At 46.4% G+C, this 14,961-nt stretch overlaps 1 protein-coding gene across 2 annotated transcripts in view; it reads left to right on the forward strand.

Moving 5' to 3' along the window:
- EPS15 (epidermal growth factor receptor pathway substrate 15) overlaps positions 1 to 14,961 on the forward strand; it is an 883,486-nt gene that overhangs the window by 583,953 nt on the left and 284,572 nt on the right. For both annotated transcript variants that reach the window (XM_078670831.1, XM_078670841.1), the window contains exon 14: positions 12,078 to 12,239. In XM_078670831.1, the coding sequence (XP_078526957.1) occupies positions 12,078 to 12,239 (162 nt within the window). The remainder of the gene's footprint in view (positions 1 to 12,077; positions 12,240 to 14,961) is intronic.

Consider the following 14,961-nt stretch of genomic DNA (forward strand, 5'->3'; position numbering starts at 1 on the left):
CCTCTGAGGCTCTTTAGGCTAGAATGTTTTTAGCTTCACTCCTGTGCGAGAAAATCTGAGAGCCTGAGCCTCTGGGGAGAACATTCTGGTGGGTGCTGTCACCTGATTGGCTGCAGTTTGGTCTATACAAAATGACTAGGATAGTCATGAGTGGAAGTTTTTACTCTTGTAGCTTGGGCTACTTTACTTCCTGGTTGGTTATTACCAAGTTTTTAGAAGGATATTATTGCATATTACTGCTTTTTATATACCGTGGGACTCCCACTCTGACGACGGGGAATGATTCAGGCATGTGAATCTATGAAAGACACCAATACTGGAGAACCACAGATTACAGGTAAGTAACTATTGTTCGTCTATATGTGATAGTATAGCTAGCGCTTTTAGGAATAAAGTAAACAATATATACAGTATCTTTACCACCACTTCCAACAAGGCAACTGAGAGGCGCCCCATTGTTGTGTCCCACAGAAAAAATGAGCTGCTGACTTTCTCACAGGTATCGAATGAGCTTGTGGGAAAACTTATTTAGGATATCAAATCTGGATCCCCTTCGGATCCATGCCCCCCGGCAGTTCTTGAAAACATTGCAGGGGAGGTAAGCCCAATCTTAACCAACATTTTTAATATGTCTCTATCAGGAACTTTTCCTGCAGTCTGGAAAGACGCAATTAATCTCCCTCTGCTGAAAAAAGCGAATCTAGATCCTTCTACAACTAGCAACTATCGCCCGATTGCAAGGCTCCCTTTCCCTGCTAAGATGTTTGAGAAAATTATGAATAGCCTATTTACTCAATTCATCCAGGAGAATGAACTACTCGATCCATTCCAGTTCGATTTCCGTTCTAGGTATAGCACGGAGACCGTCCTTATCAAGGCCACGGAGGAGATCAGAGCAGTAATGGATAAAGGGTGGTGCCGCTGTTGTGATTCTCCTCGATTTATTAGTCGCCTTTGATACCGTGCACCATGACACTCTTCTCGTAACGCCTTGAACATCTAGGGATTAGGGACCTCGCCCTTGCATTGCTTTCATCCTTTCTGAAGAACAGAAGGCAGAGAGTTTCCCTTGACCATTATCAGGCAACTCCCTATGTTCTACCATGTGGGGTCCCCCAGGGCTCGGCGTTAAGCCCACATTGTTTAATGTTTATGTCTCTGAACTTGCGCTTTTAATGCAGCAGTTTGGCTTCAATTTGACATCCTATGCCGACGATTCACAGATCGTCGTTGCGGCTTACAAAAACACTTTATTCCCGGCAGTGCAGTTTCAATGCTGCATGAGGGAAATCAGCCTCTGGATGGGTTGACACTGTTTAAAACTCAACTCGGATAAAACCGAAGTGGTTACCTTCGGCCATTTAGAGCCAAAATGGGATGGGCTATGGTGGCCGGCCGAACTGGGACGGACTCCAGAACCAGTGAAGAAGGCAAAAAAAACTCTGAGTCCTGATAGATAACGGTCTCACTTATGCGCATCAAATTAATGCTATAGTTTCTGCTGCTTTCTATCTGCTGAAGAAACTCAAAAAGGTCTTACCATTTATCCCTCAGGATCTTAGAAAAACAGTGGTGACCACCTTGGTGCTGCCTAAGTTGGACTACTGTAACGGTTTATACCTTGGGTTACAGAAACAACATCTAAAGAAGCTCCAGATGGTACAGAACGTTGCATCTAGGCTTCTACTGAAAATCCCTAAGCACCAATCGATCGAAGAAGAGATACGGAATCTCCACTGGTTGCCTGCGGTGCAACCTTCCAAGTTTAAGGCTCTCTGCCTTGCCCATAAATCATTGAATCGGGCAGGACAGGTACCTTTGAAACATCTCTTCTCATGGTACCACCCAGGTAGGCAGTTAAGATCGACCAATGCCAGATTAATGCAGGTGCCTAAGATCCGAACCGCCAGCTGGGGAGGTCGGAGCACGGCCTATTGTACAGCAAAATTATGGAATGCTCTCCCTGTAACGTTGAGAGGGCCGAGCTCCCTGTCTTTCTTCAGAAAACAGTTAAAAACTTCACTATTTTCAAACTATCTGCTTTGTTACCTTCCCCGTACTCTAGTTATGCGCCCAGACACCTCAGGGTATACGCGCGCTTCATAAGTTTCATTAACAATAACATATTGTAATTGTGTCTGGCATGGATTAGACAGAACTGTTTACTACATATAATACTGTGTGCAGCATTGAATATACCGAATACACATGATGTACTAGGTAGAACTGTGCAATGTAGTAATTACGGAGCACATGTATTGCATTTTTTGGGTGTGTATTTCTAGTGCCAGTCCCCTCTCGTTCTATGGTAGTTTTGTTTACCTTGGTGGCATTACACTGTTTAATATTTTCTTCTTTGCGACAGTCTCCCCCCCTCCCCCCCCCCCCGGGAACACAGTGAAAGGTGGGGATTTTTTGTGGGGAATGTGAGTGAAAAAACTTGTTTTAGAAAGGCGAAAGGCGAAATTGAGGAACACAGCTATCTAAGAGGGTCCAACAAGTGAAATGGTTGGCTTAAAGGCATTGTAAGCAACAAATACATGCAACATTGTGTACGCAACCTGTTTCACTTGAGGAAGAAATCGTGGGCTTATTCATTGCCAAAATAAGTCTCTGCTTGTCTAAAAGAGACTCGTAAAAAATGTGTCCTCTTATCTGTAGTGGAATAAGAAAGCTTGTACATCTCTGCCGGTGTGTTGATTGCTGTCTCATAGTAAGAAATGCCCTGGTTATCTACCAGTAATCTTCATTACTCCGAGTCCTAGTCTTCCTTGCCACAACCATTAACACATGAGCTTCAGGCTCCCACAGAAACTCCACGCAAAATAAGTTAGCCTATTAGTCTCCCATCCCTCTAACATGGCCCCCACCTTCATCCACCAATACGATAAAAGGAGGCACCATACACACCAACGACCTGTAAACAAAGTCAAAGAACATGAAGCCCCCAACCAAGGGCCAAGATAGAAGGAAAACTATACTGTGGCGAGGAAGACTAGGACTCTGAGTAATGAAGATAACCGATAAGTAACCAGGGCATTGCCTCCTCCTCAGTCTTCCTCGCCACATTACTTAACACATGAGCAGATACCAAAGCGACCTCGGCATCATGTAGAACAGAAGTCAGCCCAAACACGGAAGTCAGCTACAGCAGGTTTAATGATGCACACATGGAGCAGAAAAAGAATTTCAAGAATCAACAGAACCCAGACCAGAAGTGGTAAGGGCAACGGAAGTCCCACTCCCAACCTGATAATGCGCCATAAAGGTATAAGGAGAACACCACGTGACCGCCCTGCAAATATCCTCCATTGACATTCCCTTGAAAGTGGCCCAAGAAACAGCCACAAAACTAGAACACTGCCCCTGAACCGGATGAGTGAGAATCCTGGCTTGGACACCATAAGCCAACAGGATTGCCTCCTAAAGCCAGCACATATGAGTAGAAAGTGAGCGCTTCAAGCCCTGCCTAACGAAACCGAAAGTGACAAACACATTATCCACTTTACAGAAAGAAGCAGTGCGGGACAAGAAAATAAACAAAGCATGCCTCACGTCCAAAAGATGTAAAGGAATCCTCCTCAGACTGGGGATCCAGAAAGAAAACTGAAAGGACAAGCTCCGCAGTCCTATGAAAGAAAGAAGCCACCTTAGCACAAAAGTAGGGTGTGTACTCGACACCACCCTGTCCTTCAAAATTCGCAAAAATAGGGCAGACTTAAAAAAAGACCCCAATTTACCAACACATCTGGCAGAGGCAATTGCCACCAAAAAGACCACCTTCAAGGTCAAAAACCTCCAGTATATAGACTCTCAGGGTCAGATCCTCAACATGAGCAGACCACCCGTAGCGTAGACTGCAAACAGAAAAATTGTCCCCATGCTTATCATAAGCTCTCAAAGTTAGACGTCTGGACAGTTGAATGAGGCCAGCTACCACCTGTAAACAAGTGCACAGTCGGAGCCACAAAACTCCCCTGCAACATCAGGAATGCCTTCGGGGTCAGAGACAGTGAACCCATGGAGGGGAAAAACTCTGCTCAGACAGTCCGCCATTGCATTCACCTTGCCTGGTAGGTAAATGGCAGAAAGGGATGCCAACTTCGTCTCTGCCCAAGGGCAAATGAACTGGCTGCGACAACTGAGGGACCGCATTCTGCAACCCCTCTGATGATTCAAGTATGACATGACAACCTGGTTGTCCATCCTGACCTGCACATGGTGACCCACCAGAAGGGCTGCAAAGGCCAAGAGACCCAAGCGAACCACCTTCAGTTCCCTGTCATTCAAAGAACAAGACATTGGGACCTTGGACCACTTGCCCTGGACTGAAGACTCCCCAGGGTAGCACCCCAGCCCAACAGACTGCCATCTCCACTCGAGAAGGAACTGCCAGAAAGTGACGACCCCCTGGAGAGGTTCGCCTCGTCCAACCATCACCCTAGATCCTTCCTGGCCAGGGCTGTCACCAGCACCCTTGACAGAAATCTGGACCACACGGAAGCCAGTGGGACAAAAAATGGTTTACAACAGGGTACATATGCAGGCGGGCCCAGGGAATCGCCAACTATGAAGCGGACATCAGGCTCTGCACCCTTAACCAATGTTTCACAGGAGGACAGGGTTTGGACAAGGCACGAATCCTCGACAGCCGTTTCAATTTTAGGACCTGAGGTAGAAAAACCATCCCAACAGAGCCATGAATCGAGCCCCAATGTACGTGAGTTCCTGAGTCTGAACAAGGCAAGATTTCCTCAGATTCACCAGAATCCAAGGGCTCCCAGTACTCGTCAAAGCTCCTGGACATGGCACTTCACCTTAGGGAAAGAAGAGGCAGACATCAAAAGATCATACAGGTAAAGAAAAATCTTAATTCCCCACCCATGCAACAGCCCAATCAGAGGAGCCAGCATTTTAGTAAAAACCTCAGGTAGAGGAACGAAGACCAAAAGGCAATACCGTGAACTGAAATGACGGCCCAGCACACAGAAGCATAGAAACCTTTGGAACTCCCAATGGACTGGGACATGTAGATAAGCATCCTGAAGGTCGGGTGAAGCCAGAAAATCCCCCTGATTGATAAGCGAAGAATCAATTGCAGTGACACCATCTTGGGTTTGACAGGGAGTGTTGAGCAAATACAGCCATTTCAGATCCAACATGGGCATGGGGTCTCCGGTATGTTTTCAACCAGAAAAAGAATGCAATAAACCCAGAGCCCCACCTGCTCTGGGGGCACCGGAACCATAGCACCCTTTTCCACGAGACTCAGAACCCCGGGCAGAGAGCCTCCATTCTCAACCCATCCTAGGGATAAGCAGTGATTCGAAAATTGTTGGGGGGAGTCACCGAAAAAAACAATGCGAAACCCCTCCAACAGCACCTGAAGGACCCACTGATTCAAAATGGAACTACTCCATTTGTCCACAAAGTGGGACAGGCGTCCCCGCACCCTGGCCATGCCCCTTCCACGAAAGGACTGGGGAGCCCTGCCTTGCTGAGCTGAACCAAAGGCCCTCCGAGCACCAAAGAACCATGAGCGGGCTGACTTCTCCGGAGCCAGAAGCTTGCGATCTTCAGCAGACTTCTTAACCATATTTTCCAAAGGAGGCTCCAAGGGTTTCATCCTTCTGAACCGCATCCGCCTTCCTAGAACGCAACCACATCTGGCAGCGAGCTGCGACGGAAGAGCCAGACAGCCGTAGAGGCCACCCCCAGCCCCCCTGAAGAATCAAAAGAAATGTCGGAAAGGAGCAGCACCTGTTGCTCCATCAGAGTGCGAATGAGAGAAATGTCCACGCCCTTGTCCATCAATTCTGCCAAAGTTTGGATGTCTTTCATTAAAGACTGAATAGTATAAGAGAAATAGGCCACAGCCCTAACAGAAAAATTGAAAGAAGCAAAAGCATGTTTCACAGCTGCATCCACCTTTTTATCCACAGGGTCAGCCGGAGAAGCATCCTCTGAAATAATACTGCCCTTGAAAGACATCCCAGCCATCAAGGAATCTACCTTCACAGAAGCAGAAAACTTATTTGCAAAGTCCTGTAATGGATAACGTATCGCCAAAAACCAGGGAAACCCATGTTTCCACAGCAAGATCGCCGACATCCAAGATGGCTTCAACTCCGACACCCCCGCACCCACCACCGAGTCCACCACCCCTGCGATCACCAGCCACCCGACCGCCTGGTCTCACGTCAGAGACGAAGACACCATCAAAACCATGAACTCCATCCACTCCGGATCCCCATCCGACCCCTGCCCTCACCACGTCTTCAACAAAGCCAGCACAACCATCGCACCCCACCTCCGGAAAACAATCAACAGTTCCTTCGAGACAGCAACCTTCCTGGAAAGCTGGAAGCACGCCGAGATCAACGCCCTTCTGAAGAAGCCCAAGGCGGACCCCAAGGACCTCAATAACGTCCGGCCCATCTCCCTGCTCCCGGCAAAAGTGACTGACAGAGAAGATTGTCAACAAACAGCTAACCCGCTACCTCGATGACAACAACATTCTGGACCCTTCCCAATCCGGATCCTACAGCAACCACAGCACCGAGACCGCCCTCATCGCCGCCACTGACGACATCAGGTTCCTGATGGACAAAGGAGAAACAGACGCCCTCATCCTCCTGGACCTATCAGCAGCCTTTGACACAGTCTGCCACCGAACCCTATCAGCACGCCTCCATGATGCCGGAATTCAAGAGAAGGCCCTGGCCTGGACCACATCCTTCCTCTCCGGCAGAACCCAGAGCGTCCGCCTCCCACCCTTCCGCTCAAAAACCATCGAGATCATCTGCGGTGTCCCACAGGGATCCTCCCTCAGCCCGACGCTGTTCAATATCTACATGGCACCGCTCGCCCACGTCGCACGACAACATAACCTCAACATCATCTCCTACGCCACCCAGCTGATCATATCCCTCACCGAAGACCCCACACCGTCAAAGCCAACCTCCACAGAGGAATGAAGGCCGTAGCCGACTGGATGAAAGACAGCAGACTGAAGCTGAATTCAGACAAGACGGAGGTCCTCATCCTCGGACCGACCCCATCAGCCTGGGACGACTCCTGGTGGCCCACATCTCTAGGCACAGCCCCGGAACCCACAGACCACGCACGAAACCTGGGGGTGATCCTCGACTCCACCCTCTCCATGACCAGGCAAGTCAACGCAGTCTCCGCGTCCTGCTTCAACACCCTCCGAATGCTCCGCAGGATCTTCAAATGGATCCCCCCCGACACGAGAAAAAACGTCACCCAGGCCCTCATCACCAGCAGACTCGACTACGGGAACGCCTTCTACTCAGGAACAACAACCAAGCTCCTGAGACGACTACAACGAATCCAGAACGCCTCAGCACGACTGATCCTCGATGTCCCCCGACGCAGCCACATTACACCCCACCTGAGAGGCCTGCACTGGCTCCCCGTCAACAAGAGGATCACCTTCAAACTCTTCACCCACGCACACAAAGCACTACATAACACCGGACCCACATACCTCAACAACCGACTCAGCTTCTACACCCCCACCCGAAGCCTCCGCTCAGCAAACCTCGCCCTCGCCACAATTCCTCGTATCCGGAAAGCCACCGCCAGCGGCAGATACTTCTCCTACCTCGCCGCCAAGACCTGGAACGCTCTCCCTACCAGCCTACGACAGACTCAAGACCTGCTGGCCTTCAGGAAACTCCTCAAGACCTGGCTTTTCGATCAGTAGCAGCCCCCCCCCCCACGCCTTGAGACCCAACGGGTATGTAGCGCGCTTTAGAAATGCAGTGATTGATTGATTGATTGATTGATTGTTTATCAACAGCCGTCCATTCATTTGCCAAGACTTTGAGAACCGAAGAGTAAATAAGGTAAGATTCTGGTTCTTTTTTCTGATATTGGGAAAAGAAATCCATGTCCCCCTCAGCCACCCTGGACTTAGGAAACCACAGATTATAGTGAATGTGCTGAAGGACATCCTTCAAGTCTGAACCCTGTAAATAACGCCCCTTAAGTTCCACATCCTTCTCCCCGTCAGTGTCATGGGAGGTGCCAGGATCCATCCTCGACTTAGAAGGAACAGCCGCCCTGTCCTGAAAAGCAGCAGCCTGGATCATCTGCTGAATAACTGCCAATGAAGGCAGAGGCTTTAAAGGCTCAACCTCTTCAACACTATGGGACTTCTCCAGGACCTTGCCACCCGACTCCATAGCAGCGCATAGTACACTACTGCAGTACTCGCTGGAAGAAACAAGCTCTGAATCTGCAAACGCACAACGTTAAAAAAACACCATGGTTGCCAGGGAAACACACCCACAATGCACTGAGACGGCCGCCGGTACGTCCGATGCGTGCACGCCACCAAATCAACAAGAAAATAGCTCCAGGGCCACCCGTGAACGGGAACCTGCCCCACGCAACAAGCCACTCCCCGACACCTCAGATTGGAAGCCAAGGATCAAAATGCTGTGATCAGAACCCACCGACCCCTTATGGTTTGAGGAAACAATCCAAACTAATTAAGGTGAGTACAACATTAGAGGCCCGACCCTGCTCAACTTCTGAGACCAGACGAGATCAGGCGTGTTTAGGGGGTATGGGCATAGGCCCTAAATAGTCAATCTTGGGAGTAGAGAGGGAGGTCAGGTCAAAGGCAAGATACCCAAGACCAAGAATGCGCAACACCAGCAAGCCCGCTCAGGCAGGACAAACCGGCATAGTGCGCATCGTGGATAGCACTGTAGTTGGCTGCAGAAACATGCAAAAAACCCACTCCCCGGCAGTCCGCTAAAGCAGGGTATGGGGAGTGTGCAACCCACATAAATAAAACACAGAGGTCGCCCCGGCATGCCCAGCACACCTTGACCCCTAGGGACACCAGAGTCCGCTAGAGCAGGACCTCGATCCCATTTACCATAAAAACTGGAAACAGCACTTGGAGCAGTACAGAAACTAAAAAAAAAACAGGTTGTTGGTCTTTATGGTGGCTCCTTTTATCCTTTTGCTGGGTGATGGTGGGGGCCATGTTGAAGGTATGGGAGTCTAGTAGGCTAACTTTTTTTTCTTGGAGTTTCTGTCGAAGCCTAAAGCTCATGTGTTAATTACTGTGGCGAGGAAGACTGATGAGGAGGTAATGCATGTTTTGGAGAGGTCCTAAGACTTCAGACAGTTGGAATTGCCGGATTCTCAGTTTGATAACACATAGTTCAGGACAACTGACATATTTTAATGACCATACCTTCTATGTAGGTCTTCCACTGCCTCGCTCGTATTTCACACAGTATTTTTTATTATTAAGTGAAGTAGTGACTGCAGTCTGTCAGTGCTCTTGCCTCACTCACTTCTAGGTGGCTATGCTGCTGATAAACCATCACCTTGAACTGGGGAACAACGCAGACTTAGGCACATTGTGAAGTTGAAGATAATCAATGGTGTGAAGTCCTTGAATACAGTAAGACACTTCGACATAGGGCAGGGCAGGTGGGCATTTTGTGATGTTTTAGGAGCCATCAGACCTGGATATAGGAACATAAGGTATTACAGAACCCTTGCAAAGGTGCAAAATAGACCAGCATTGGCAAAGCCAGTAGGTTCACCTTTCTAATTCGAATGCTGAGCTGTTGGCGTTTGGGGCATTTTAAAATACTGGAGGAAAAGAGAACTTCTATTCCTATAGTATCTCAAAACTGTAATTGAATTCAATGTTTTCAATCTATAAATGACATGATTTATTTGAAATACTTTTCATTCAGGTAACTCTGAACAGAATTTAAAAAAAAGTAAGTAAGTGTTCTAATGTAAATGGAAACACTTATCTGATGAAAACATCTAGCCACAGATTCTTTACCTTTGAATTCTCCCCAGATGCCGGACTGGATCTGGGGAAAAAAAACATCTTTACCTCTGCACGTCAGTAGAGGTTGTTGTGCGACTCCATAGTGACGTCGTCCACCTGATGTGAAATCCGACGCACTGACATCAGTTTATTCTTTCCCACGCTCACAACGTGGATCCAGACGTTGGTTCTTCAGACCTTTTCTGCCTGTCTTGGCAATTTTGTCGACGGAACAGCATGCCTCTTACTCCAGCTCCAGTATAGTTTAATTACACATTGTCCTGGTGTTGCAATATATGCCCCGTCAGCAGTTTTCTGCAATCGTTGCTTCCACTTTATCCCAGTAGTCTTTAACTAAATCCAGGTTGCATTTAAATGGGCCACTCTCCTTGTGGAATACCTAGGACGGCTATCGGCTCTGTTCAGGCAAATTTTGCTTATGACCACATGGGTTAAATATGTCCTTTATAGAAATGTATAATATATAAATCAGAAGTGTGCATTATTGGTCACTATTTATGTATGAGTTTTTTATGGTCTGACTTGGCAGCACAGCTGTTGCCAGACAATTACGTGAGACTCATCGGGGGAGAGGCTTTGGCTCCACCCACTTGTTGGGAGCCAGGAAATAGGTTTTGATTGCCATAAGTTGTGTGCTTCCACAAAAAAAGTGCTTGCCCTCAGCACAGTTGAGATCATTTCGATTATACAGCTGTCAGGGCGTGAACTTTCAGGGGCATTCACATAACAACATAATGCTATTAAAATGTCTTAAAAAACGAAATGTATGTGTTTCTCTGGTAGCAGCAGAGAGGGGAGCAGGGCAGTCATTAACCTACATGGATTTTTTGATCTGGCAGTATCAATACACCTTTTGAATCCACTCCATTATTATTATATAATTATTTGCTTCCACACACCCAAATATTAATTCCCATGGTATTTACTTGTAATGCTTCACATTACCATACAACATTGCTTTAAAGCTAGATCTATTGGCATTGCCAATGCTTGTTTTCATTCTGTATCAAATATTTGCACTCACAGGTCCTTTTCCAATTTGCTCTAGTTCTCATGCCTACCACTAGTCTTGTTTGAGAGTGCACAGTGGGGCGTGGAGGCTGGTTTACAACATCAACAAATCAATAAATCTCCATCCGGGCCGCTGATACGGGTGGTCTGTTTGACAATTCACTCCAGGTGAATCTTGCAGCCCTAGCCAGACCAGCGTATATCAAGGACTGTCAGGGATGGACCCTTACCTCCACCACTTTGTCAAATATTTAGAACCGGTCTTAGTTGTTCAGATCTCCCATTGTCGGGCAGCTGCCACTTGCCCACGAGTATTCCGATTCTGCCAGTTAACCTGCAACCAGTTCTTCATTCTCCTATCTCCTTCCCACCTACTTAATTTTTCCTTGCTCGCCTGTCTCCTTCTGAATCATTTTAGCACCAATCTCCTCTTCTTTCTGACGTCTTACAAATTTCTGCAAAACCTGGCCTGCCTTATCTGAATTATCATCTAGAGCCTTCATTAATACTGTATATTATTAGCAAGCTAGACTACCACAACAACTTGCATCTGGGCTCTCCCTACCATTTCTTCTTAAACCCTTGAAAATGTTGCTACCCAAGTTTAAGCTTCCCCTCTCCCTTTATAAATTTAAAACTGGATCGCTCACTGTGTGCAAGAAGTCCCTCTATGTTTTTTAATTGAGTATTCACATTTACCCACAGCCTCTCTGCCACCCTTACTTACTAGTGCACACCATCGCCCTATATACTGAAGTAGCAATCCCATTGCTCAAACATCCAACATTTCTCTACCCCATAAACCTCATGTGCCTACCTAAAATTAAGTTCTTTCCTCTTAGGGCCCTCACCCTAAGAGCTGCTACTCCTAGAAGCACTTCTGCTAACTCTCAAACATCACCTCTTTTAAATCAGTCTCTCTAGATGTCTTCCATTCTACATGGTCCGTGCCCTTTTAAAAGGTATAATCTTCATATGGCATTTTTAGTAGAACTGATTCACAATTCATTTTAAAGTGTTAAGAACTGTGTCTTGTATTGTATGCTTTTATCAGAATGTGTTTTGTCTCTGGACCGGTTTCTCACTCTTCTAACATGTACAATACTGGAATATGTTTGTATACTATGCTTGTTTTCTGGAATATGAAACTGGGTCTGATCTTGATGTGGCCTTGCTAATTTTTGAAAGGTTGTTTTCATTTTGCCTTTAGGATTTGCAGGATGAAGTTGAGAGAGAGAGCAGTAATCTACAAAAACTACAGGCACAGAAACAAGAAGTGCAGGAAATTCTCAATGGCCTTGACGAGCAGAAAGCCAAGTTAGAGGAGCAGTTGAGTGAAATCAGGCAGAAATGCTCAGAGGAGGTTCAAATGGTAAGCCCATCCGCTCACAGTTGGTGGTTAATTTAACCAGTGACTTTATTTTTCTCATATGCATACTAATTAATTGTTAAATATGAAACTGCACTAAAGAAGATTTTACAGGTTAATTTTCTTTAAGATTCACAAGTGCACGTCCTTGCACGTCCCTTAACCATTTCCCTTTATAGGTCGAGCTGGTGTAAGCAGTGCGAAGCACTGCGTCCAGCGAAGCATCTTTTGTTACTCACTTCCTGGGAATCTGAGAGAGAGGATGGGCCCGCGCAGGAGAATCCCCCATGTGAGCGCGCACGTTCACCCACATGCCATGCACATCTCCTGTCCTACATTGGCAGCAAGTGGATGTATGCACATGCACACACACACACACACACGCAGGCACACACACACACACACGCAGGCACACACACGCAGGCGCACACACACGCAGGCACACACACGCAGGCACACACACGCAGGCACACACACATGGAGGCACACACACACATGCACACACGCATGCACACACACACCCACCCTACAACTAAGCCCCACACGCCCCACTCACCGGGCTACAGGCTCCGTCACGCGGGACTTCCCTCACTTGCATCGGCGGCCTCTGCTCCTCCAACGTGCCTACAGCGTTTCACAGCCTCCCCTGGGGTGGGACTTCCGCCATCAGCCCTTCTCGTCCAGTCACTTTGTGGGCACGGGCTTCCCACAGAAGGTGGAAGTCCCACCCCAGGGGAGGCTGTGAAACACTGTAGGAGACAGAAAAAACTAAATTTTTAGAAGCTCGTTGCGGCGCTATATTCGCCGATATGTGACTTCTTAGATTACATGACGCTTAAACTTTAGCAAAATGTGGCACTTTATTTTCTGGTGTGTGACGTCTTAGATCTTTTTTCGCTTTCACTTTAACAAACCACAGCGCTTTTTCCAATGTGTGCCCTCTTAAATCATCATAGCGCTTCCACTTTAACAAATCGCAGCGCTTACTTTATCAATATATGACTTTTTACAACTTCACGCCTTTCGCTTTAACAACACCAGCCATTGTTTAACGTTAATTCATGGTCGAGGTCTGCCTAATGTTTTGCTCACACCTACCTTTAACCCCGCAATGATGTTAGCGCTATAATATATACTAGTTTATATAAATATACAATGTCTGCCATACCAGGTAAGGGAAAACAAATCCAGGGCACATCTCTCAGCCGCTTTTGCAATGTTTTGGAGGCAGCAGATTAACATAGTGCTTTCACTTCACCAAATCACGGCGCTTTATAGTCTGCCAGAATAGGACCTCAGATCCGTCAGGAATATGCGCGCGGCATACAGAGTATTGATAGTCTCCTCGAGACGAGACGAGGCGCGGTGGCAGAGGGCAGCCAAGCCACGCATAACCGGGCCGACACTGCCTCGCTCAGCGCAGAACACCCTACGAGCAGCAGGCTGGTAACCACGGAGATGAATGGATAAAAACATCTGTGCCCGTCCCTCGGTTTGCCTCGTTTGTTTTGCAACGCTGGCCTGAGATCTGAACTTGTTTTACTTGATTGTGTTAGCATCTTTGAATCCTGGTTCTTCAGTACGGATACATTGTGGTGTGTGTGCGGGAGAGAGGAAAGACTATTTCTTTTGCAGTAATAGTAATTGCATTAATATAGCGCTAACTAACCCTGACCAGGCGTCTAAGCGCTTTTTTCCGCGAGTAGCACGCAGCTGACTATATTAGAATTTTTAGGAGTTTTGTAAACTGCTACATGTTACCTTGCCATTACTTCAGAGCGCCTGAGGAGATACCAATGTACATTTTAATAGAAAGGGACAGCTAGAGTCCAGTCGGATGGGTGGGTGCCCGTGCCCGATATTCCTAGAGCCTGGAACCTGACCTATGAGGAGGCTGTAGATCTGACACTTATGTTGATAAAAATTTACCGATTATTATTTATGAGAGGCTGGCAGTCTGATGCTGTTCTCTTCCTGGCTCCAAGGGGATCTTATTGGCATATGTGCACTTATGGTTCCTGTAACATAACTAGAGTCTCACCACATGCAAAGAACCCTAAGGGACAGGCTAGTCAGTCTTTCTGTCTGTCTCTTTCGGCCTGGATACTATCTTTCTTTCCCTGTTACCATAGCTTTCTTATGAAAAAGATGTTAATATTTCACTTCTGTTCTTGTATTTTCGTCACAATAAAATACACTGAACATAATCTTCAAAAAAATGATTTACAAAAGTTTAAGCTATTGCCATTATAAATTACAATAACTTTTAAGTATAAATTATTTTTTTTTTAAAACCTTTGTTATTTGTAATATCGATACATCTAAATCACGTAAATACAACACATATTGCATTACAAATGCTATAGGTGTCACATTTGCAAAATAAAACTATTGGCATTGTAAATGACAAAGCTATTAATTTTGCTATTTTAAAAACCAACACATAAATAAAAAATGTGTCATTTACAATACCAATAGCTCAAACTTTCCTTTTTTTTTTTTTTGCTTCAGTTCAAAGCCACATATAGAAAAACAAACATATATAGGGACCATATCGTATCACAATCAGCATATCAATATATCTACTTTATAATTTACATATTCAGCATGAATAAACATATAAGCAGTAGAAATGATTTTAACATCAGATAAATACAATCTGAACAGCAGCTTATCGCATTTGATGGCAGAATAATGGTCACTAGTGGTCCAAATAGTCTATCAG

This window comes from Lissotriton helveticus, chromosome 1_2 (genome assembly GCF_964261635.1).
Source record: "Lissotriton helveticus chromosome 1_2, aLisHel1.1, whole genome shotgun sequence".
Classification (NCBI taxonomy): Eukaryota; Metazoa; Chordata; class Amphibia; order Caudata; family Salamandridae; genus Lissotriton; species Lissotriton helveticus.